Source organism: Jaculus jaculus, chromosome 7, assembly GCF_020740685.1.
Source record: "Jaculus jaculus isolate mJacJac1 chromosome 7, mJacJac1.mat.Y.cur, whole genome shotgun sequence".
NCBI lineage: Eukaryota > Metazoa > Chordata > Mammalia > Rodentia > Dipodidae > Jaculus > Jaculus jaculus.
Window position 1 is genome coordinate 81,371,169 of NC_059108.1, and position 25,482 is coordinate 81,396,650.

General features: G+C 41.5%; 1 protein-coding gene and 1 pseudogene across 1 annotated transcript; one reads left to right on the top strand and one right to left on the bottom strand.

Moving 5' to 3' along the window:
* Positions 1-12,014: 12,014 nt before the first annotated feature.
* LOC123462515 lies at positions 12,015-12,114 on the bottom strand (annotated as a pseudogene).
* Positions 12,115-22,274: 10,160 nt separating this feature from the next.
* Positions 22,275-23,450, top strand: LOC101595646 (dual specificity protein phosphatase 12). Its single transcript, XM_012949504.2, is given in 3 exon segments — positions 22,275-22,385; positions 22,387-22,617; positions 22,619-23,450. Coding segments are annotated over 3 exon segments (1,035 nt in total). The 3' UTR covers positions 23,312-23,450.
* Positions 23,451-25,482: the final 2,032 nt, after the last annotated feature.

Below are 25,482 nucleotides of genomic sequence, written 5' to 3' on the forward strand. Positions count from 1 at the left end.
TCCAGCCACTATAAATAAACTCTAAACACATGTGCCACATTGTGCATATGGCTTATGTGGGTCTTTTGTAGACAAGTGCCTTAACTGCTAATCCATCTCTCCAGCCCTCTTAATTTTCTATGTAATTTTTGTTATTTCTTCTTAGGAAGACACTTGAGCACGAGACATTTTTTTTTTTTTTTCCTGAGGTAGGGTCTCACTCTTGGCCAGGATGACCTAGAACTCACTTTGTAGGCCTACACTGGTCTTAAACTCATGGCCATCCTCCTCCCACTGCTTCCTCAGTCCTAGGAGTAAAGGCATGCCCCACCATGCCTGGCTTCTGGATGTAATTTATTTCTCTCCCGGGCTATTTCTTTTTCAATGATCTTTAGGGATTATCTAGGCCTGCATTCAATATCTCTGGAATCCTATAACTTTCTCTTTCTTGGATTGTTCCTTTTCTTTGCCAAACACAAAGCTTGGTAAGTTCCCAAGGAGCAGTACATTGGAGGTAGACTTCTCCAAGGCCTTGAGTGTTTGAAAACATACTTAATAATTTGGTTGGGTTATAGGGATGGACTGAAAATGTCTTTTCCCTCAGAGTTTGAAGATACTGCTTCATTGTTTTTTAATGTCTTACTTTTACATGTATTTTGTGTTGTGCAGGCTAACCTTCAACTCAGAAGCCTCCTGCCTTAGTCTCCCGAATTAATAGAATAACAGACCTTGCCATCTTTTGCCTTTGTCCTGTGTTCCTGTTGAACAGTGCTATTCTAAGCTTCTAGCCTTTGAATATGTCTTTAAGAATTTGGATGTGTCTTTGACTGTTTCTATCATGGTTGTCCCTTGGTACACCTTTGACCCTGTGTCTTTCCGTTCTTGCATTACTGTAGAAGTCCCATGTACTAGTTAGCTCCCTATTCTCTAACATATACCTGAGAGAATTTATAAAGTAGAAAGTTCTATTTTGGCCCACAGATTTGGAGGTTCCAGCTGCCTGGCTTTTGTGCCTATCACCATAGGTAGCGTGTCATGGTGGGACATGTGTGGCATGAATGCTGCTCACCCGAGGGCCAGTCTGCACAAGGATATATGAGAAGAACTCTTCTTAGCTAGTCATGGTGGTTCAAGCTTGTAGTCCCAGCACTTGTGGGGTAGAGGTAGAAAGATCAGGAGTTCAAGGTTATCCTAAGCTACAAAGTGAGTTCAAGGGTAACCTGGGCTGCAAACCTAGTCTCAAAAGATTAAATAGCTTATTGTATTTCTGCTTCTCCTTCTTCTTTTCCTCCTTCTCTTCTTCCTGTTCCTCCTTTTCTCCTGATTTGAATATGATTTTGAAAAAGACAATTATAGTATTCATCTTTCTATGAAGAGAAGAGAGGCCTATAGTCAAAATCCTGAGACTGGCAGAGTTGAGATTTTCAGTGCTTCAAATCCAGAACAACTTACTTCCAGAGTTCATGCAGTCAGAGATAATGGAATATTTTTATTACTTTGACCACATTTGTGTTGGTATTTTGTCAGCTACAACTAGATTAACTTCTGATACATTACCCATTATTAGGCCTCTTCTCCCTCCAACCCCTATTTTTGTTTTTTTGGAGACAAGGTCTTACTTTGTAGCTATATTAGTCAGGGTTCTCTAGAGGAACAGAACTGCTGGAATGAATAATTTTAAAAAGGGGCTTTATTGGACTAGCTTACTGTAGTCCAATAGCAGTTGCAGGCCCGAGAATCAAGGAACCTGGCAGCTGCTCAGTCCATGTGGCCAGATGTCTCAGCAGTCCCGACCCGGCACTGTGCAGCTCTTCAATCCATGCTGGAAGGCAGCAAGCAGCTCTGGCAGCCAAGTGGGAGGAAGGAAGGGGCTCTTTTCCCCCAGAACGTCCTTATAATAAGACAGGAGAAGGAAATAAAAGGGATACAATTTGGAAAGGAAGAAGTTAAGTTAGCTCTATTCGCTGATGACATGATTGTATATGTAAGAGACCCGAGACACTCCATCCCAAAACTCCTGAAGGTGATTAACTCCTATAGCAAAGTAGCAGGATACAAAATCAATGCACAAAAATCGGTAGCATTTCTGTATGCAAATGACAAAGACACAGAAAAAGAAATAAAGGACATAGTCCCATTTTCAATAGCAACAAAAAAATAAAATACCTTGCAATAACGTTAACCAAGGAAGTAAAAGATCTATACAATGAAAATATAAAAACTCTCAAAAAAGAAATTGAGGAGGACTTGAGAAGATGGAAAGACCTCCCATGCTCCTGGATAGGCAGAATTAACATTGTGAAGATGGCAATCCTACCAAAGGCAATATATAGATTAAATGCAATTCCAATTAAAATCCCTACAGTGTTCTTCACAGAGATAGAAAAAAATGATCTCAAATTTCATATGGAAAGGCAGAAGGCCTCGCATATCCAAACATATCCTCAGCAAAAGAAATACCTCTGGGGGCATCACCATACCTGATCTAAAGCTATACTACAAAGCCATAGTAATAAAAACAGCATGGCACTGGCATAAAAACAGGAGTATAGACCAATGCAATAGACTTGAGGACCCGGATTTTGGGTCCAGCAACTATAGCTACTTGATATTTGACAAAGGCCCAAACAATATAGGCTAGAAAAAAGATAGCATCTTCAACAAATGGTGCTGGACAAACTGGATAAGCACATGCAGGAAACTAAAACTTGATCCACACATTTCACCATGCACTACACTCAAATCCAAATGGATCAAAGACCTCAACATAAGACCAGAAACTCGAATACTACTGGAAGAAAATTTAGGAAGTACTTTCCATGATATAGGAATGGAAAAAGACTTCCTGAACAAAACCCAGCGGCTCAAGTTCTTAAACAGTCACTCAACCAATGGGATCATATGAAACTGAAGAGTTTCTTTTTTTTTTTTTTTAAGGCATTTTTTAAAATTTTTTATTTATTTGAGAGCGACAGACACAGGGAGAAAGACAGATAGAGGGAGAGAGAGAGCATGGGTGCGCCAGGGCTTCCAGCCACTGCAAACGAACTCCAGACGCGTGCGCCCCCTTGTGCATCTGGCTAACGTGGGACCTGGGGAACCGCGCCTGGAACCGGGGTCCTTAGGCTTCACAGGCAAGCGCTTAACTGCTAAGCCATCTCTCCAGCCCTGAAGAGTTTCTTTACAGACAAGCATATAATAAGCAAAGCCAATAGAATACCCACAGAGTGGGAGAAAATATTTGCTGGTTATCCAACTGATAGAGCCCTTATTTCTAGAATTTACAAAGAACTCAAAAGTCTAAACAATAAGAAGACAAATAACCCACTAACAAAATGGGGTGCAGAGTTGAACAGGCAATTCACAGAGGAAGAAACACACACTTAAGAAAATGTTCATCATCCCTAATCATCAGAGAAATGCAAATTAAAACAACTATGAGATTCCACCTTACCCCAATAAGGATAGCCAACATCAAAAAGTCAAATGAAAATAAATGCTGGCGAGGATGTGGAGAAGCAGGGACACTCATTCACTGTTGGTGGGAATGCAGGATGGTACAACCACTCTGGAAAGCAATATGGAGACTCCTGAAAAAGCTGACTATAGAAATACCAACAGACCCAGTTATACCCTTACTGGTCATCTCCCCTAAAACCTTCAAACCAAAGGCCAGAGAGATTTGCTCAACCATGTTTGTAGCAGCTCAATTCATAATAGCTAAAAGCTGGAATCAACCCAGATGTCCTTAATTAGAAGAATGTATAATAAAGATGTGGTATATCTACACAATGGAATTCTATACAGCAGTAAGAAAAAACGACACAAAGAAATTTGAGGAAAAATGGTTGAACCTGGAACAGATCATTCTCAGTGAGCTTACCCAATCACAGAAAAAAAAATCGACACATAGTCTCACTCATCTACAACACCTAACCTGAATCTACCCAAGATACCTTACATACTCAGCAAGCACCTCATGGACTAGACAATAGGATGGAAGGGAGGGCGGGGAGGGCATCGAAGGGTAGAAAACAGTAATCTGGACCCAAACGGCATTGGTACCATAAAATTCTACTTCCTAAAAGTCAGACCAAATGGCTGAACCTTCACTAGACCCTTACAGGAAACACCTGAACCACAAGACACTGGAGAGGGTAGGATCAAGACTGACCTAAATCTCCTACATCTTCCCTCCCTCCCTCTCCCCCCTCCCCTCTATCTCTCTCCTCTCTAACTCTTGTATATTAGTTATGTTTTTCCTCAATTTATTAGTGGGCACTGGCCTGTAACCCCCACTTCCAGCTTGGGGCTACCATCCACAATGAGCTTTTGATCAGAGAAACCTACAAGGTTTCCCAAAACAATGACAGACTTCTGTCAGAGTACTTGATGACCCACCAAAGGCCAGTGGTAAGACCCTATTGCTGAAGACTCCATATGCAGCTGATACGCAAATCGAACGGCATGGCTGGAATCCAGAAGAGAGTCAGTCCCCAGACAGTCAGCGTGTCTAGTGCCAGAAGGCGCTACATGGGCGACTGGGGGAAACGACCAATATCTGTCCAAGCAACACATTGTCTAATCTAATTAGCAACAAATAACCTGACGTGATGCCCACACAAGTGCAATAGTGGCACACAGCCATGGTGAGGAACCAACTACTAGTGATTTGGCTAACTGATCCACTCAGTGGTACTAGACCCTTAGCTGGAGCTGGGAAACAAGTCAGAACCATATCCAAACACAAGCCCACTCTACAATATCAAGCTATCATCAATCGTGGGGAACAAGAGAGCCTACACCTATCAATCTGTCTATCAAAAAAGTAAGTGTTATTTCAATTTTCTGGGTGCTAACTTACTCTCCGTTGGAGAATCTGCTTCTCTTTTTCAGATAGATGCAGATCCTATGGAGAGAGCTGCCCCAACATACCTCAAAAGGGGCCCAACTGAAACTAAGGACAATTGGTGAAACAAGCAAGGGTGATGTTTTCCTGTGAACCGGATACCAGCACAAAGGGGAAGGAGACCAACAGAGAAAAATCAACTCCTACCAAATCAGAGAGCCAGAGCCTCAGAGGCCCCCAACACCTCAGCACTGAAGCAGACCAAAAATGAACCCAACATGGCTCAGGGAAATTTTGCGGAAGAGGGCGCGGAAAGAATGTCAGAGTCACATGTTGGGTCATGATTTGAAGAGACATTTATCATACCAATAACTGTGGGCTAACTCCACAATGCACGACCCATTTACATCAACAAGGAGGGTCTAATGGGAGGGGGTAGATCATAGATGAGCCTAAACAATGGTACCAAACTGCCTGTATGTGATGAAAAGAAAACTAATAAAGCAAATAAAAAAAAAAAACTAAAAATAAATAAATAAATAAATAAAATAAAGTCCCTCTCTGAGAGGGGCCACCGGCTCTGGGGGAAGGACTTCCTCCTTCAGTTAATCCTTCCTGGAAGCAACCTCGGATACTCACTCAGAAGGGATTTCTATGGATTACTAAACAGATCAAGTTGACAACACCTTAACTATCATGGTAGCTAGCCTAGGCTGACCTTGAACTTGTGATCCTTGTGCTTCAGCCTCCCAAATGCCAGGAATACAGGAGTATGCTACCACGTCTTCCTTTCCTTTCTTTTCTTTTCTGCCTTTAAAGAAGTCTATTAGTTGGAGCTCCTGGATTTATTTTATTACTTCCTTTCTCCTTCCCTTTTCTTTCTGTTTTAGTTTCCTCAATTTTAGCTTATGACCATATTACTGGATTGCTTATTTCATCTACTGAATTTTTAATTTTTCAAGACCTATTCTCTGATAGTTCTAGAGAAATGTGTCTTGTCTTATTTCATTCATTCACTTTTAAATTCGAGGGTTCATGGTTATTTTGCGGGAATTTTGACTACATTGACTTTTCTGAATGCTTTATTCATCTTTTGGATTTTAGGCTGGATACACTCCTCACCTGTTGGGTGAAACCAGGTTGTCTCCTTATATTTGTAAAAGTCCTAAGGAATTGATTGAGGGCTAGAGAGGCTGCTCAGTGGTTAAGGTGCTTGCCTGTGAAGCATAATGACTGGGGTTCAATTCCCCAGTACCCAGGTAAAGCCAGGTGTACAAAGTGGTGCCTGCATCTGAAGTTTGTTTACAGTGGCTAGAAGCCCTAGTGCACTCATTCTCTCTCTTTTCTTGCAAATAAATAACATATTTTAAAAAAGAATTCATTGGAAGCTTTAAGTATATGTATGGACTTTCTTGAACAGTGATTGTGCAGCAAGTTAAGTTTTTCATGTGAAGAGACTTCCCCTGAACCAACTAGTTTTATCTGTAGATCTTTTCTTTTAATATTTTATTTCTCCAAATAATCTACCTGGATGGATGAGTGAAAGTGTTAGGATCCCTACCATTCTCTACCCAGACTTTCACTTACTCCTTCTCAGTGATGAGCTGGCAAACAGTAACATCTAGGTGTAATAGACCTAGAAAGAGAATGGCCATATAACTTAGGATTGGTCAACATCTGTGGTGTAAGTATTCCCATGGTCAGGTTTGAATAACTGACATAGTGTTACTTAATGTGGAGTAAGGAAAAAATTCAGCAATTTACCATTATACAGTGTTTCTACCACATACATAAAAGATGCATTCTGAAGAGAATAAGTTATAGTAAAAGTATTCAGGGTCTGGAGAGATGGCTCAGCAGTTAAGTCGCTTGCCTGCAAAGCCTAGCTGAGTTTGATTCCGCAGTACCCATGTAAAAGCCAGGTGCACAAAGTAGCACATACATCTGGAGTCCCTGTCATGCCCATTCTCTCTGTCTGGCTCTCTTTTATCTCTCTCTCTGTGCTTGCAAATAAATAAATAGAAATATTTAAAAATAATTCAGAAGTTACAAGTCTTAATGCATATTATTTTTTATTTAATACAATTTATTCAGCTGCAAACTTGCACAATTTAATTTTATTCTACATGGCTATGTTCAACAACTGCCTTACAAAATGCATGACCATTTAGCAGTCAGTTCTGGTCAACTGATAAAGCTAGTGTTAGCCCATCATGGTTCAAGCACAGCCCTGCCCTCACAGTGTATCTGAACTTCCCACTACATATGGGCTTCTACTGCTAGTTTTCTCTTGAGAACCAGTCTGGGTGGCCTGGGACAGAATAGTGACAGTTATTTTTCTCATTGCTCTGACAAAATAGCTGACAGAAGTATCTCCAGAGAGCTTTGTTTAGGCTCACCGTGTCAGAGGAGCAGCCTATCCTGGAGGGGAAGACATGGTAGCTGGTGGGCTCTGTAAGTCTGTAAGGAGCTTGACATTCTCTTTTCTCCCATCTTGCTGTTCAGGAAGCAGAAAGGACTGGACATGGGGCCAAGTTATAATCCTTAAAATACTGTCTCTTCTGTCTGGGTCCCACACCTTCCAGAACAGTACTGCCAGTCAGGGAGCAATTGTTCAAACAGGAGCCTATGTGCACCATTGCAGAGTCAAACATTAACAGTGATGGCTTATGTACAGGGTGTATATAAATGTAGGATCTACAGGCTTCTTACAGCTTTTAGGTACGTGCTGATATTTTCAGCTCCTTGCCTTTTGCTGTCCCTGGTGTGGCAAAATGTTAACCTCCCTCTGATTCTGCCACTGAAGTAAAATTTCTCTGTTGCCTCTTACAAACAGTGCCCATCCCTTCTGGGTAAGTCCATACAGCTTCATCTGCTTTCAGAGGTTCATATCAATTGTTGGCTCCTATTTTCCTTTCCCAGTCTCTTTGTGAGTATAGCCTTTACATTTCCTTTAGGTATTTTAGTGGCAGCAGATAAATGAGATGTTCAATTAGGTTTGTTTAACTGGAAGAGTAGCTCAATAAGTATTGTATGTAAAATTTGTTAAATTGACTTACCATTCCTGAAGTGCTTGCAGCAGTGGTTGAAGCCTGTCAATTAACACACACTCATTACAGTTTATTTAGTACATTATTGTGTCCTGGACCATTAGATATTTGTTCTCATTTTTACTCTACATTATTTTTTAGAAATAAGCATTTTATTTTTAAATTTACAAAAAAAATTTGCAAAGATTACTAACTCCTCAGACCCAATTTTCCTTATTCTAAATATTTTACCTTAGTGAGTTACATTTGTAATAATTAATAATCTTCTATATAAATGCATTTTTATTAATCAAAGATCACATTTTATTTTAATCTCTGGAGTTTCTACCTCATGTCCTTTTATTGTTCCAGAGTCCATCCAGGATCTCAGATTACATTTAAATGTTTGTTTGTTTAAGTGACTCTCAGCTGCCACAGTTTTCAAACTTTCCTTGTTTTGATGACATTGACAGTTATGAGGAGTGCTGACAGGATACCCCTCAGCTAGGATATTCCTGATATTTTTCTCATTATCAGACTGGAGTTATGCATTTTCAGAGATAAGATTACAGAGACAGTAAGCCACTTTTCACATTGTATGAATGGTTCTATCACATCATTATGACAATATCACAGGAAAGGTCTGAAGCAAATTACTTGAAGTTAGTGCAGATTCCAGGTTGAGGTCCAGGACAGGATGGTCCTTATCTTAGTTTACAGTCATAAGTTAGGAGGTCCTCTAGTGTGCTGCTTTGAATCAGATGTTAGACTAATGCTTAGTCTCCACCTGGTGGCAGTTTGGAAGGTAGAGCCTTGCTGGAGGAGATGTGTTGTTGGGTGTGGGCTTATGGGTGTTACAGCCAGCTTCCTCTTGCCAGAGATCAGTTCAGACATCTGCTGCTGTTTTTCACCTGCTGTGGCAAGGAGGTGATGTCCAGCCTCTGCTAATGCTATGCTTTCCCCTGCCATCATGGAGATTTCTCTCAAGACTGTAAGCCAAAATCAGTTCTTCCCTCCCATCAGCTGCTTCTGGTCAGGTGTTCTCTCTCAGCAACAAGAAGGTAACTACAACACCTGGCCACCCATAGTTTTCATTTACTGGCTATAATTAAAGGTTTCCCACAAACCTCTAGTGATAACTCACTAGAAGAAATCATAGAAGAACTGTAGGTTTTTAATTTTTCATTTTAGAGAGACAGACAGACAGACAGACAGACAGACAGACAGACACACACACACACACACACACACACACACACACACACAAGGGGGGGAGGGGGGAATTAGCACACCAGGGCCTCTGCCACTGCAATTAAATTCCAGGTGCTTGTGCCACCTAGTGGGCATGTACAACCTTGTGCTTGCCTCACCTTTGTATGTCTGCCTTACCTTGTATCTGGAAAGTCAAACATGGGTCCTTAGGCTTCACAGGCAAGTACCTTAACCACTAAGCCATCTCTCCAGCCTGGAAATGTAGTTTTGATGAAAAACATTTTTTTTTTTTTTTTGAGGTAAGGTTTCACTCTAGTCCAGGCTGACCTGGAATTCACTATGTAGTCTTCCTCTCCTCCCCAGTGCTGGGATTAAAGGCATACACCACCATGCCTGGCTTTGATGATAAATTTTTAAAATTTATTTATTTATTTATGGGGAAGAGATACAGACAGACAGAAAGAATGGGCATGCCAGGGCTTCCAGCTGCTGCAAAGGAATTCCAGATGCATATGCCTCCTTTAAGTGGATACAGGAGAATCAAACCTGGGTCCTTTGTTTTTGTTGTCAAGCGTCATAGCTGCTAAGTTATCTTTCCAGTCCAGTGACAAACTTTTATGATTGAATTTTCATTGTGTCTCAAAAGGCAGATGTTGAAGGTGTGGCTGCAGCTTCTAGCCCATGGTGCTATTGGGTGGAGAAGTTATTGGGTCTGTATCTTTAAAGGGTATTTTGGGAGATGGGTTCCTTCCTTTTCTTCCCAGCTCTCATGAGATGAGCAGTTTTGCACCACCATGTGATTCTATCCCACCCCCATGATGCTCTGATTCATTACAGGGCCCCAAATAATGCAACCAAACCATAACCTGAAGCCTCTGAAACTGTAAACTAAAATAAACCTTTTTTTTTTCAGTTGATTTTCTCAGGCTTTTTGTCACAGCAATAGAAGTTAACATATACTTTTTTTTTTTTTTTTTAACAAATGACTCAAACCAGTACAATCAAGTGGAGAAACACCTGAGGTGAGGTCGACTTCTTAGACATTGAGCTTTCATGTCCTCTTCCCATAGTCAGGCAGCCACATTCTTGGCATTTATCAGCTGGGAGTCATCCTCAGCTTTGGTGTTGAAGGTTTATATAGGGTCACTAGCTTTATGGTTGCACTTGATCCATGAAGAGATTGGGCCAGGCTGTCACCACCTGTCCCAAAGTCCTCAGCCATGACAACATGGCTGATCTTTCTACCATGGCTAGCCTCTAATCTGAACCATTATGCCATAGACTCAGGTGTGATCTGAAGGGTTTATGAATAACTAAGATACTCCTATTACTTGGAAAATTCCCCGAGTTTAGTCTCCTTCCCAGGAAGTGAGGATGAAGGCTAGTCAAATTCCTTGTCACACAAGGGGATGAGCTATCAACATGACTTCTCAATGTTCATGTTAACTTTGATTACCTGACTGAGGCAAAGGCTTGTCTATCAAGTTTTTCCATTGTGAAGTTACTCTTGCCCTCCATCCTTTACATACTCTGATATTTAGAAGGAAATTATTCTGGGTACTTAGGATACATGAAGTGGTGCCCAGTCTACCCCAGCAGGGGAAAGAATCTGGATTAACTTATTTGACAAAGGAGGTTTACATCTTTTGCCATTTATTTTTTTTATATATTTATTTATTTATTTGAGAGCGACAGACACAGAGAGAAAGACAGAGGGAGAGAGAGAGAGAGAGAATGGGCGTGCCAGGGCTTCCAGCCTCTGCAAACGAACTCCAGATGCGTGCGCCCCCTTGTGCATCTGGCTAACGTGGGTCCTGGGGAACCGAGCCTCGAACCAGGGTCCTTAGGCTTCACAGGCAAGCGGTTAACCACTAAGCCATCTCTCCAGCCCGCCATTTATTTTTTTAATGCCACTATGAACATATGTACATTTTATTCTCTGGAACATAACCTGTAGGATTTCATTCTATTATGCATGTGGCTGCTAGTCTTGGGCACTGTGATTCTTCCCTGATGGATTGTTAGTCCCTTTGACACGTTCTTGTCATTGGGTTTTGTTTTGTTTTTATATTTTTGGCACTTCTTTACTTATATAATTTATGTTTGCCTACATATTTTCTACTTCAGTATTAGAACCAGCCACTTTTCTCAAGAAGTTCTATTTTTTTTCTCTTTTAAATTTGGAGAATAGTATTATTCACATTATTTTAAAATCATTATTTATCAGAGCAAGCGAGACAGAAGTAGACACAGAGAGAGTGAGTAAGCACACATCAGGGCTTCTTGCCACTGCAAATGAACTTCAGATGCATGCCCTACTTAGTGTATCTGGCTTTACATGGGAATTAGGGAATCAAATTCTGGTCCTTAGACTTTGCAGACCAGCACCTTAACCACCAAGGAATCTCTTTGTCCCATATTCCCATTATTTTTAATAGTTTTCTTTCCTTTCTGACTCTTTGTTTAAGCCTTATTTTTGGAAGTAATATTACTAGTCAGAGCTCAGATCCCTTTTGGTTTTGATAGGATTACCAAGATATAAAAATCTATAAACTAGAGTCTATGCTTTCTCTCACACGGGAGTGAAACACAGAGCTTTAAGGAAAAATTGCAGTTTCAAGGCCCCTGTGTGTTCTACTTTTGATATCACTCACAGTGCCCAAAGAGACAGAATTATCTAGTATGTAATAGAGAATTGTAGCTCAGGGAGCTATAAGATGAAGCCAAGGCAAGAGCTAGAGAAAACATGATTTTAACCTCATGATTTTTGCCCCAACTGTTTTTTTTTTTTTTTTTTTTTCCCCTCTTCTTCAGGATAGTGTCTTACTATCAGATTTGTGCTGGCCTTGAATTTCTGATTATTATGCCTCAGCTTCCAGAGTTTGTAATTGTGCTCCACCATATATAACTTTGTTTCAATTTTTATTCATTCATTATTTGGTTTAAAACAAATGAAATACTTCACAAATTTGCCTGTTATCCTTGCACAGGGGCCGTGCTAGTCTCTGTATCATTCCAATTTTAGTATATTTTCTGCTTAAGCAAACACATTAGTGTTTTTGTCTTTTTGAGGTAGGGTCAAAGGTCTGACCTGGAACTCACTCAGTAGCCCAGGCTGGACTTGAACTCATGGCCATCTTACTACCTTAGTCTACCTAGTGATTGCATTAAAGTATGATCCACAGTACCCAATTCCCGATTCTTATTTTAAAGATGATATTGGAGTTCAATTTTATTTTTTTTGAGGTAGAGTCTCACTTTTAGCCCAGACCAACCTGGAATTCACTATGTAGTCTCAGGTTGGCCTTGAGCTCACAGCGATCCTCCTAACTCTGCTGGAATTAAAGGCATGCACCATCATGCCCTACTTTGGAATTCTATTTCTGCAAGGCCTACATTATCATTAACATTTGATTATGAAAAATTAAATCAATAATGAAGTTGAAAGAACTTGAGCAAAATAATTTTACAGTGAAATCTATTCATATCACCTATATTTTGTTCATTTTCACTCTATTGATTTCTTTACATATCTATTTATCGCCTATTAATCCATCAATAATTAATTCAACTAAAATTTTAAATTATTTGTTGTTGTTTTATAAAAGTTTATTGTAATGTCACCAGACCCCAAGATAACACTTCATTCTAGTTACAGGTAGCAAAAGATGTTATGACAGGAAATTCAGGTGTTTAAATGGATAAGGATCACCATCATCTCAGGTCTATAGAACAGCTTAGTTTTTGCAAGATTTCTTAATTCTACCTGTGGCCAGGGGTCCCTTCCCCACAGCCTTCGCTTTCAGCTCCTCAAGTTTCTTCTGTTCCTCCTTTTGTTTCTGCTTGGAAGCCTTATCCTCCTCATCTGTCTCCTTGGTCTGCTTCCTGGGCTGTTCCAAGGGCTCCTTGCCACCTTCTTGGCCTGACATGGCTTTCTCCAGTTTGGTATCCTAAGATGGAAGACTGTCAAAAATATTAATCTAACTTTGATCATTTTAAATTGCAGTCATTAATTCCTCTTAATATTCTAGCATGCATATCAATAGTATTTACTTACAGTTGTACTTATATACAGTTGTCAAAATTTCAAATTTGGATACATGAGATGTGTAAATATTATATGTATGAGGTGAGTTTTGAAAGACACTTTTGCTTGGGTAAGTCAACTATTGGGGTGATAGAGACTGAGTGTTGCAGTCCGGTTCTCATTGCTGGTAGAAATCACCCAACCAAGAGCAGCTTCTGGGAAAAAGAGTTTTATTTTGGCTTACAGGCTCGATGGGAAGCTCCACGATGGCAGGGGAAAACCATGGCATGAGCAGAAGGTGGACATCACCCCTTGGCCAACATAAGATGGACCACAGCAACAGGAGGGTGTGCCAAACACTGGCATGGGGAATCTGGCTATAAAGCCCTTAAGCCCGCCCCCAACAATACACTCCCTCCAGGAGGCATTAATTCCCTAATATCCATCAGCTGGAAACCTAGCATTCAGAACACCTAAGTTTATGGGGGACACCTGAATCAAACCACCACACAGCATTGACAGAAAGCTCCTTTTTGTGTCTTTCTAAGTAATTCTGTCCTCTTCTCCCCTAAAGACAATTGTTGGTCTAATTTTCCTCATAGATTTGTTTTGCAGCTCTAGAATTTTATATAAAGGAAATCATGTTTGTTGGTTTTCATTCACTCAGGTGCTTTTGAGATTTACCTGTTGTTTCATGCTTTGTTCTTATTTTGGTTGCCAGTTACTTATGAATATACCATGATTTTCAGATCAATTCTTCTGATGATTGACAGCTGTACTGTTTCCTATTTGGGACTATTACAAATAGAGCTGTTGTGAAAACACAATAGGTATAAACTTAAGTCTTATAATGCCAGAACATGTTCAAAGTCTTTTTATTGTTTTAAAGTCCCTCCAGAAATGTATGAACATTTGTTACCTCACAATCCTGTGAACATTTGATGTTGTCAATTATTTAAGTTTTCATTTGGATGAGCATGTAATGTGGCATTTCCCATGTGACCAATGATGTTGGACACTCCTAATATGTTTATTTGCCACTCATGATTTTTTAGTTGGGTTTTAAAACATTGTAAATTGATCTCTTTACATTCTTTTTAAAATATTTTTTGTTCATTTTAGAGAGAAAGAAAGAGAGAGAGAGAATGGGTGCCCCAGGGCTTCCAGCCACTGTAAATGAACTCCAGACGCGTGCACCCCTTGTGCATCTGGCTAACATGGGTCCTGGGGAATCAAGCCTCGAATCAGGGTCCTTAGGCTTCACAAACAAGTGCCTAACCACTAAGCCATCTCTCCAGCCCCTCTTTACATTCTAGATCAATGCTGTCTAACAGACTTTTCATGCATGGCTAATGTGATTTGATTCAGGTGTCCCCCATAAACTTAGGTGTTCTGAATGCTAGGTTCCCCAGCTGATGGCAATTGGAAATTAAAGCCTCCTGGAGGGAGTGTATTGTTGGAGGTGGGCTTATGGGTATTATAGTCAGTTTCCCCATGCCAGTGTTTGGCAGACTCTCCTATTGCTATTGTACTTATGTTGGCCAGGGAGTGATGTCCACCTTTTGCTCATGCCATTGTTTTCCCCTGCCATTGTGGAGTTTCCTCTCAAGCCTGTAAGCCAAAATAAACCTCTTTTTCCCAGAAGCTACTCTCAGTTGGGTGATTTTTACCACCAATGTGAACTGGACTGCAACAGCTATCATGGTATTGGGGTGTAAAGGTGAACTTTTACTCCATGTTGTAGATACCTTACTGACGCACTGCTAATTTTCAGCAGTAAATATTTCTCATTAATCTTGAGTGCAATATTCTACAAATTCTTTTCCGCCCTATTCTCCCTGACATGTCAGCTGTCTTGTCAGTAAGGCATCACTTTGCCAAATTCATACCTGATATCTGAAAATACTCTTTTCTAACTCCTCTCTACTCTTTCCCTAGATAGATAGATAGGGTAGGATCAATACTCTCTTTCCTGTTTAAGGTCCTTTGATGATTGGCTTTATATATAACTCTTTCCCACCAGCTGATGTGCTTTTTTAAAGTTTCTTAATTAGTTACCTACTACTTGAACTTTTTACTGATAACATTGGCAGTAAACAAATGTACTTTCACTAATAAAATATGAGCTCAGGCTGGAGAGATGACTTAGCGGTTAAGGCATTTGCCTATGAAGCCCAAGAACCCAGATTCAATTCCCTAGTGCCCAAGTAAGCCAGATGCACAAGGTGGTACATATGTCTGGAGTTCATTTGCAGTGGCTGGAGGACCTGTGTACCCATTCTCTCTATCCACCTCTTTCTTTCTCTCTCTCAAATAAATAAATAAGTAAACATCAAATAAATAAATAAATAAATAAGCTCCCTTTTAGCTCTACGACTCTCCAGTTGGAGTTTGTCCTGTGAGATGGCCCAGTTACAATCTGATGTCATGCCTTTTTGTGTGATACCATCTGACAATATGATTATCACAAAAGTGTGCCTGGTGTAAGTCTGGAACTGAAATCTAAATTACACTAGACACTAAAATAGCAATGTTGCTTACTGGTTGCATATTGGATCATACAGTTTTAGATGCGTGTCTTCATCAGATGTGTACTTTGAGAATGTTTCTGTGGTGGTTTGAATCACTTGTCCCCATGAGCTTATGTGTTTGAACGTTTGGTCTCCTGCTGATGGCAGCATGAGCAGTGCAGCTTACTAGAAGAGGTGTGTTACTGGGGCTAGCTGTGGAGCATTACAACCAATTCCCTTTACTAGAGCTCAGCTCTCTCTCTTGCTGTTTCTGCCAGCTGCTATGGCAAGGAGTGGTGTCTAAGCCCTGCTCCACCATCTTTTTCCTACTAGCATGAAACTTTCCCTTGAGACTGTAAGCCAAAATAAACCCTTTCCTCCTTCTAGCTGTTTTAGGTTGGTTATTTTTTTTTTTTCAGCAGTGTCAAGATAACAGTTTCCTTCTAGTCTGGCTTACCTATTCATTTTTTAAAGAGGGGAATCATTCTAATCGTTTTAAAATTTATTTTATTTTATTTATATATTTGAAAGAGAAAGAGGGAGAGAGAGAGAGGAAGAGAGGGAGAAAGGAGAATGGGTGCACCAGGACCTTCAGCCACTGTAAACTAACTCCAGATGCATGCACCACCTTGTGCATCTAGCTTATATGGGTCCTGGGGAATCGAACCTAGGTCCTTTGTCTTCTCAGGCAAATCCTTAAAGCTAAAATATTTCTCCAGCCCTGTCTTTTTTATGGGGGGGGGGTTTGCTGGGGAGGGTAAGGTTTCACTGTAGCTTAAGCTGACCTGGAACTCACTCTGTAGTCCCAGTCTGGCTTTGAACTCACAGTGATCATCCTACTTCTGCCTCCTGAGTGCTGGGATTAAAGGTGTGAGCCACCATGCACAGCACTATTCATTTTATAAATGGAATCTTTCCATGAGCAGTAGTTTGAAGTTTTGATCAAGACAAATTTTTCAATTTTTCTCTATTTCTGTCATCCATGTACAAACGTTTTGATTGTTCCAAGTCAATAGCAGATCTTCCAATTTTGCTGTTTTTAAAGTATTGCTGTTTTGGCTAATCTACTCTTTGTTTAAATTCTGTATGAATTTTATAATGAGCTCATTAATTTTTAGTGATGACTGGGATTTTTTTGAGTCTATAGATATTATTAAGGAAATATCCATTTTGATATTTTTAATTTGAGATGTTTTAAGAAATGATGCTTATGTAGGTTGGTACATTTTAATACTTTGCTAAAAAGGAAAACAGGTGCCAGGGAGAAGGCTCAGCAGTTAAAGTTGCTGCTTTGCAAAGCCTATGTGCCCATGTTCGATTGCCCAGTACCTACTGGAAGCCAGATGCACAATATGAAGTACGCATTTGCAGTTTGTTGAAAGTAGCACGAGTCCCTGTTACTCCCATTCTCTCTCTGTGCTTACAAATAGATAAAAATAAAGGAAAACAAAGTGTAGATAGCCTTTTGTGTTTTTGGACAGAAGAAAGCCTATACTAGTGTTTCTTCTATTCTATATTACTTATTCAGAAGGGGTTGTACATAATAACATCTTTCTAGGGGCTGGAGAGATGGCACAATGGTTATCAACACTTGCTTACAAAGCCTGACAACCAGAGTTCATTTCCCAGGACTCACCTAAAGCCAGATGCACAAAGCAGTGCATGCATCTAGAGTTTGTTTCCAGAAGCAGGAGGTGCTGGCACCCCCATACTCAGTCACTCTCTCTATCTTAAATAAATAAAAACATTAAAAAACAAAACACTTTTCTTTTTAAAAATTAATCAAAATTATTTGAAATTGTTAAAACAAAAATTTTACCTATTAGTGGACAACATATTTCATAATGTTTAAATCAGACTAACCACATCAATTTTTTCCAGACTCAAAAGATTGACTTAGCGAAAGCACAAAACAAATATAGGAACCAATGACAAAGCCGGCCCAACTCCCAGGGTGTGGCACAGGACCTGCTTCTTCAGCACTGGGGAGGAACCGTCTAGACAGGAAAGCTGGAGGAATTTATGGGATGTCCTTCTGCAAGGGGGCAGGGGAAGCGGGGTGCACACAATTTGTATAACACACTTCCGTGTCTCTCGCCCTCCTTTGCCGCTGAGAGCAGAGCAGGCCTGGCTCAGGCAGGTCACGGCCGATCTTGCAGGTGCAGTCACGGAATGCAGTCTTGATGTCTGGGGTGGAGGCAGGTTTCTACATCTTGTTTGTTGGCCAGCAGCAGCATGAGAACACCATCCAGCCCTTCATTTGCCACTACCTTCCAAAATGCCTGTTTGGATTCTGGTAGTTTCTCTTCTTTGGTGGAGTTAACGACATAGCTGTCGCCATAGCGCTCTGCCTGGTACTTGGCCCACAAGGAATGCAGCTCTTCCTGCCTCTCTAAGTCCCAGAACATGAAGCAAGCCTTTCCCACGGCCACAGTGCCAATGTTTAGACCCACAGTGGTGGTGATTTGGGATAGATTCATCTCATTGTAGTTCCTGTTAAACCGTGTTCTCCACTGCTCTAGGAAGGTCATTTTTCCAGGCCTTACTCTGAGTTTTTGAGGACTATACAACTTATTTTCCACAATGGCTGTGCTAACTTACATTCCCAAACACTGTTTAAGGATTGCCTTTCCTCTACTTCCTCATCAGTCCTTGTTACATCTTTTGGTGCATTTGTATGCATATGTGAAGTATGTGTGATGTGGTAGACTGTGTGGTGTACACGTGTATGTGTGTGTGTGTGTGTTCAGATGCATGAGCACCAGGTGTGTGTGGAGGCCAGAAGAGAACTTCAGGTGCCTTCCCTTCTGGTCATGGGCATACTTCCTTTTTTCTCCTTTAGCTAGTTCCTGTTTTTCTTCAGTGAGCTTCAGATATTCTCCAATCTCCACCTGCCATGAACTGGAGTTATAGATTTGGGTGACCATGCCTGGCATTTAAAAAATGTGGGTTCTACCAAAAATCGGTAGCAGAGGCCAGTAAGTTGGAAAAAGGCTATAAGGGAGGGAGGAGAAGGAAGGACTCTAGGGGATGGTATTGTATATATGTAAATAGAAGAACAAATTATAGGGAGTAGAATGGCCTAAGTGAGGCCAGGAGAAGAGATTAAGAGATGGGTGGGGGGAGGGTCATTCAAAATTTAAAATATTCTGAATAAGACATATGAAAGCCCACTTCTTTGGATATCAGCACACCCAGAACCCATAGATTGTTACTAGAAAAATTTTAGTGCCAGGGGTGGGATACCTACCAGTGAGTTGTTGGCCAGCGAGGTCCCTGCTGCCTCCAAAACTTTACAGGCCAAGGCCCTTGGTTTCCCAGGAGTAACAGAAGGTAAGACTCTATTGCTAAAAACTTCACATGCATGGACAGCAAGATCACTGAAAATTTAAGCTCGTGCTAAACTGAAAACCTCCCCGTAGACCAGCAAATTGTAAGCTGGAAAAAGCTGCACTGTATGCAGTCCTATGGGAGACAGAAGTCATCAGCAGTGAAAACACTGGACAGTGGAAGCCTCAAGTTTGGCCAGACAGGCCAAATGACTGAACAGGTGCAATAGTAGCATGTCTGCTCTGGGGGGACCAACTGCTCTCTAATTGGACTGGAGGCCTGCTATATGAGAGGGAATACACGTCTGGTACTGAAAACCTAATCAAAAGCCTATGGCAGGGGAGGTCATGAGCCTTAGATGTATAAAGTCCCTGCTCTTGTCTGGATAAATGCATATATTACTCTCACCAAATTGCCCTGAAAGCACTATGCTTAATGTTCATATGCATATATTAATGTTACTCTCACTTTTGGTTAGAGAAGCTTCTCTTTTCAGATGGCAGTGACTCCTGGGATGACCCAAAAGGCAACATAGTGCTGAGAAGAAGTGATTGAGGAGTGTCCAGCACTGAAACATCTCTGTCATACCCTCCAAGGCTCAGGGTCCATTGTGGAAGAGGTGACAGAAAGAATGTAAGAGCCAAAGGAAGGGTACCACTCCATACAATGCAGCTGTCCAGACAGAAGTTGACTTCAATATCCATGATCTCACAGTGCCTAGCAATATCTTCACAAGACCTGCATTATAGGAGAAAAAAAAGATGAGATCAACTCAAAAGAGGGACTAATGGAGAGTGGAGAGTTGTGAAGGATAAAATGGGGGAGGGGAGGGAAATATCATGGTTTATTGTCTGTAAGTATAGAAGTTGTCAATAAAAAGAAATTTTTAAATTTGGGCTCTGGGGAGTTGAACTTGGGCAGTCTGAGGCCCTCTTGGGCCCTCCCAAGCCCTCATGCTTAAGAAGCAAGTGCACTTAACTGATGGGTATCTCTCCTTACACACACACACATACACACACACACACACACACACACACACACACACACATATATATATATATATGTATGTATATATATATGGGTTTTTTTTGAGGCAAGGTCTCAAGGCTGACCTGGAACTCACTTGGTAGTCCCAAGCTGGCTTCAAACTCAGTGATCACCCTAACTCAGCCTCCTTAGTGCTAGGACTAAAGGTGTGTACCACCACACCCAGCTTTTTATATTTTTTATAATAGCAATTCTTACAAGAGTGAGGCACTAGCTCATTATGGTTTAATTTACAATCCATAATGATTAGTGCTGTTGAGCATTTTTTAAATATATGCTTTGGCAATTTGTATATCCTTTTTTCAGAAATGTCTATTTACATCTGCTGTCCAGTATTATTTTATTTATTTTCACTAGCATATATGTTCATTATACAAAATACTGTTTTTCACTGTGGCAGTCTTCTGCATATGTATCTTGTACTTAGATCATATTTACTCCTTATCATCCTCCTGTGGTCCCCTTCCTTTTCCCAAATAGTCCTCTCTCTCTCTCTCTCTCTCTCTCTCTTTTTTTTTTGAGGTAGGGTCTCACTCTTGCTCCTACCTCTGCCTCCTGAGCCCTGAGATTAAAGGCATGCATTATCATGCTTGGCCTTCTCTCTTTTTTCAAAGCCCAGATTTGGTATATGAAAGAAAGTATAACTGCTTATTTTAAAAATCAGTCTATTATTCTATTGAGTATTGGTGATTCTTTTAATTTTTATTATTTATTTATTTATTAGAGAAAGAGAACAGAGACAGAGAGAGAATTGGCACCCTAGGGCCTCAGCCACAGCAATTGAACTCTAGAGACTTGTGCCACCTAGTGGGCATGTGCAATCTTGTGCTTGCCTCCCCTTTGTGTGTCTGGCTTATGTGGGATCTTGGGAATCAAACATGGGTCCTTAGGCTTCACAGGCAAGCACCCTAACTGCTAAGCCATCTCTCCAGCCCTACAGTTCTTTATGTATTCTGGACACACAGCCCTCGTTGAGTTGTATAGTTTGCAAATATTTTCTTTCTTTCTTTCTTTCTTTCCTTTTTTTTTTTTTTTTTTTTTTTTTTGAGATGGGGTCTCACTTTAGTCCAGGCTGACTTGGAATTCACTGTGTAGTGTCAGGGTGGCCTTGAACTCATGACAGTTCTCCTACCTCTGCCTCCTGAGTGCTGGGATTAAAGGTGTGCACTGCCATGTGTGGCTTATTTTCTTTCATTGTATAGGTTATTGTGGTGGTTTGCATGTGAAATATCCCCCATAGTCTCAAGTGTTTGTGAGGAAGTGTCTTAGTTAGGCCCCAGCTGGTGGGTCCTTTGGGAAGGGGATCCCTGCTAGAGGAGGTGTGCTGCTGAGGGCAGACAAGAGGGTGATTAGCCCAGCCCTACTGGGTGTGAAGAGCCGGCTCGCTCAGATGTTTTCCTTCCTGCTTTGTGTACAGACTTGGTGCTCAGCTGCCTGGTGTGCCACGCTTTTGTCGCTGTGCTGAAGCATATCCTTGAAACTGTAAGTCTAAAATGAACCCTCCCCTTCGTCAGGTGCTTCTGGTGCGCACTTACCTCAGCAGGGAGGCGCTAACTGCTACAGCCCTCTCTTCTCCCACTGACTGTTTCCTTCGTCGTTCACAAGCTTTTAGTTTGGTATAATCCACTTGTTTGTTTTTTGCTTTTATTTTGATTTTGTACTTTTAACTTATTTTTGTGCATCATATCTGTGGTGTGCGTGTGTGTGTGTTCATATGTGTGTGCAGGTGCATATGTACATGTGTGCAGGCAAGAGGTTGACATCAGATGTCTCTGCTTTGCTTACAGAGTCAGGGTTGAATGCAGAGCTTGCTGATCTGGCTAGTCAGCTTGCCCCTGGGCTCTCCTGTCCTTCTCCAGAGTTCTGTCACTACAGGTGTGCACTACACCCCCCTGGCGTTTACTTGGTTGCTGGGGATCCATACTCCACTCCTCACACTTGCACTTGGGGCTGCAAGGACTTTATTTACTGAGCTATTTTCCAAGACCCTCCTTTTTTTGCTTTTATTTCCTGTGGGTTTTTTTTTTTTTTCTTGTATATCCACTTGTCCTAAAGCCATTATTATAAAAACTGTTCTTAAACCGGACGTGGTGGCGCACGCCTTTAATCCCAGCACTCGGGAGGCAGAGGTAGGAGGATCACCGTGGGTTCGAGGCCACCCTGAGACTCCATAGTGAATTCCAGGTCAGCCTGGGCTAGAATGAGACCCTACCTCGAAAAATCAAAAAAACAAACAAAAAAAAACCTGTTCTTTTTCCATGGTGTATTCTTAGCACCATGGTTTAAAAAAAATGTTGGGGGGAGCCGAGGGCTCGCGCCATGGCGGCGGGCGCGGGAGTCCGAGCGCGAGTCCGGGCAGCTGCGCTGGGCAGATGCTGGAAGTGCGGCCCGGGCTGTATCTGGGGGGGGGCGGCGGCCGTCGCGGAGCCCGATCGCCTGAGGGAGGCGGGCACCTCGGCCGTGCTGACGGTGGACTCGGAGCCTGGTTTCCAGGCGCGGGCTGGGCTCGAGGGTCTGCGGAGCCTCTTCGTGCCGGCGCTGGACGAGCCCGAGGCCGACCTGCTCAGCCGTCTGGATCGGTGCGTGGCGTTCATCGGCCAGGCGCGCGCCGAGGGCCGCGCGGTGCTGGTGCACTGGTCTCTTTTTCAGTCATGCAGGAGTGAGTCGCAGTGTGGCTGTAGCGACTGCTTTTATGATGAAGACAGACCAACTGACCTTTGAAAAAGCCTACGAAAACCTCCGGGCTCTCAAGCCAGATGCTAAGATGAATGAGGGATTTGAGTGGCAACTGAAACTGTACCAGGCGATGGGTTGTGAAGTGGACACCTCCAGTGCGGTTTATAAACAGTATCGTCTGCAGAAGGTTACTGAGAAGTATCCTGAATTGCAGAATTTACCTCAAGAACTTTTTGCTGTTGACCCAACCACCATTTCACAAGGATTAAAAGATGACATTCTCTACAAATGTAGAAAGTGCAGGCGATCTTTATTTCGAAGTTCTAGTATTTTGGATCATAATGAAGGAAATGGACCTATAGCCTTTGCCCACAAGAGAATGACACCATCTGTTGTGCTTGCCACAGGGAGGCAGGCTCAGTGTACATCCTACTTCATTGAACCAGTACAGTGGATGGAGCCTGCTTTGTTGGGAGTAATAGATGGACAGCTTCTTTGTCCAAAATGCAATGCCAAGTTGGGTTCCTTCAACTGGTATGGTGACCAATGCTCATGTGGTAGGTGGATAACTCCTGCTTTTCAAGTACATAAGAACAGAGTGGATGAAATGAAAGTACTGCCAGCTTTGGGGTCACAGACAAGAAGATTATGAACTTGTGACATCTGGTAGCTCAGAAGGAAACCTGATATTTGCTGCTCTCATTATCCTTCATAGTGGATTATCTAGCTTTTAGGGAAACATTTCATTTGGGATATGAGATAATCACTTGATGTAAACTGAAAACTGCTTGGTTAGCTCATCACATGCAATAATTAGAAGACATGGCAATCCAAGGTGTTAATTTTGTAAATTGCATCTGATTTGATATTAAAATCTTCCATAATCTAAAAAAAAAAAAAATGTTGGGACAACAATTTCTTTGGTATAACCTGAGGCTAGAGTTGTAGACTGCTTGGATCATGAAGGGGTGGACATCTAAGCTCTAAAATGCAGAGCAGAAACCACTTCCAAGATGAACTAATGATGATAAATGGGGAAATCCATACATAAATCTCTCTCATGTCTTTTATTAACATTATTATTTTTTAAGGTAGTGTTGCAGTCAGGTTTGCATTATTGCCAGAAAACACCCAACCAAGAGCAGTTTGTGAGGGGGAAAAAAAGGGGGGTTATTTTGTCTTATAGACTGAAGGGGAAGCTCCGTGATGGCAGGGAAAAATGATGACATGAGCAGAGGGTGACCATTACCTCCTGCCCAACATCAGATGGATAACAGCAATAGGACAGTGTGCCAAATATTGGCAAGAGTAAGCTGGTTATGATCCCCATAAGCTTGCCCCAACAATACATGGCCTCCAGGAGGTGTTAATTCCCAAATTGGCACCAGCTGGAGACATAACATTCAGAACACCTAAGTTTATGGCAGACATCTGAATCAAACCACTACTGGTAGGGTCTCGCTCTAGCCCAAGCGGATCTAGAATTCATTGTATAGCCTCAGGGTGGCCTCAAATTCACAGCAATCCTCCTACCTCTGTGTCCCAAGTGCCAGCGCTGGGATCAAAAGCATGTGCCTCCAAGCCCGGCTCTCATGTCTTATTTAATGAAGACAACCTATGCCTTTTCTGGTCCAAAGAGTCTCTAAACTATTTGCCCTGATTTTCTCAAACAGACAAGTCATGCAACCTTATTCCCTTAAGTTCTAGTTTTAATTCAAAATAAGCCTGGAAGATAAATGTACAGGTTATTTAGTCTAATTCCTTCATGTTGTATGGAAGAAATACATCAAGAGAGTCACATAATTTGTGCAGTATAACATTGCCCAATAGTACAGTTTTGATATGCTAGCTTTGAAGTATCATAGGCTTTCCAACCTCTCCATGTCACTGATAATTCTACTTTATAAAACTGGCCTAAGAGCTAACCAGTCGATAATTTCTGAGCACTGTGCTATGTATAGATGATGCAAATTATCACTATGATATATCTCTTGCTATCAAATACTACAGAGGCCCAGTGTGGTGGGGCATGCCTTTAATCCCAGCAGAGATAAGAGGATTACTGTGAGTTCAAGGTCAACCTGAGACTACACAGTAAATTCCAGGTCAGCCTGTGCTAGAGTGAGACCCTACCTCAAAAAACAAACAAACAAAAAACCCCACAGTCTTATATAAGAGAAGACACAACTAGAAAAGAGCAAAAGGTAATTTGTAATAAAATCATAAGTGGATAGAATTTAGGGTCAAAGCGGTATGGATGAATACAGTAATAATACTGTGTTTTATGATTTTAATTTAAAATTCTCCTACTTTTATGTCTTTTTTGGGGGGGTTGAGATAGGCTCTCTATCTAGCCCAGGCTGACCAGGAATTCACTATATAGTCTCAGGGTGGCCTCGAACTCATGACAATTCTCCTACCTCTACTTCCCTAGTGCTGGGATGAAAGGAGTATGCCACCATGGCCAGCTCATGTCTTTTCAAAAGTGTTTATTTATTTGAGAGTGTGTGTCTATGTGTATGGGTGTACCAGGTCCTCGTGCCACTTCAAACAGAATGCCAGATGCTTATGCTACTCTTGAGTCTGGCTTTATGTGGGTGGCTGGGGAACTGAACCCAGGCCAGTAGGCTTTGCAAGTGCCTTGAACCACTGAGTTAACTCGCCATCTTCCTCATCTTTCTTTCTTTCTTTCTTTTTTTTTTTTTTTTGACCCACTGGATTTAATCAGACTTGCATGCATGAGCATGGGTGGAGTATCATTTACCGGAGCATGGGCAACTTAGCAATGGCTACACCACTGAAGAAAATGCCTACTCCTTCCCC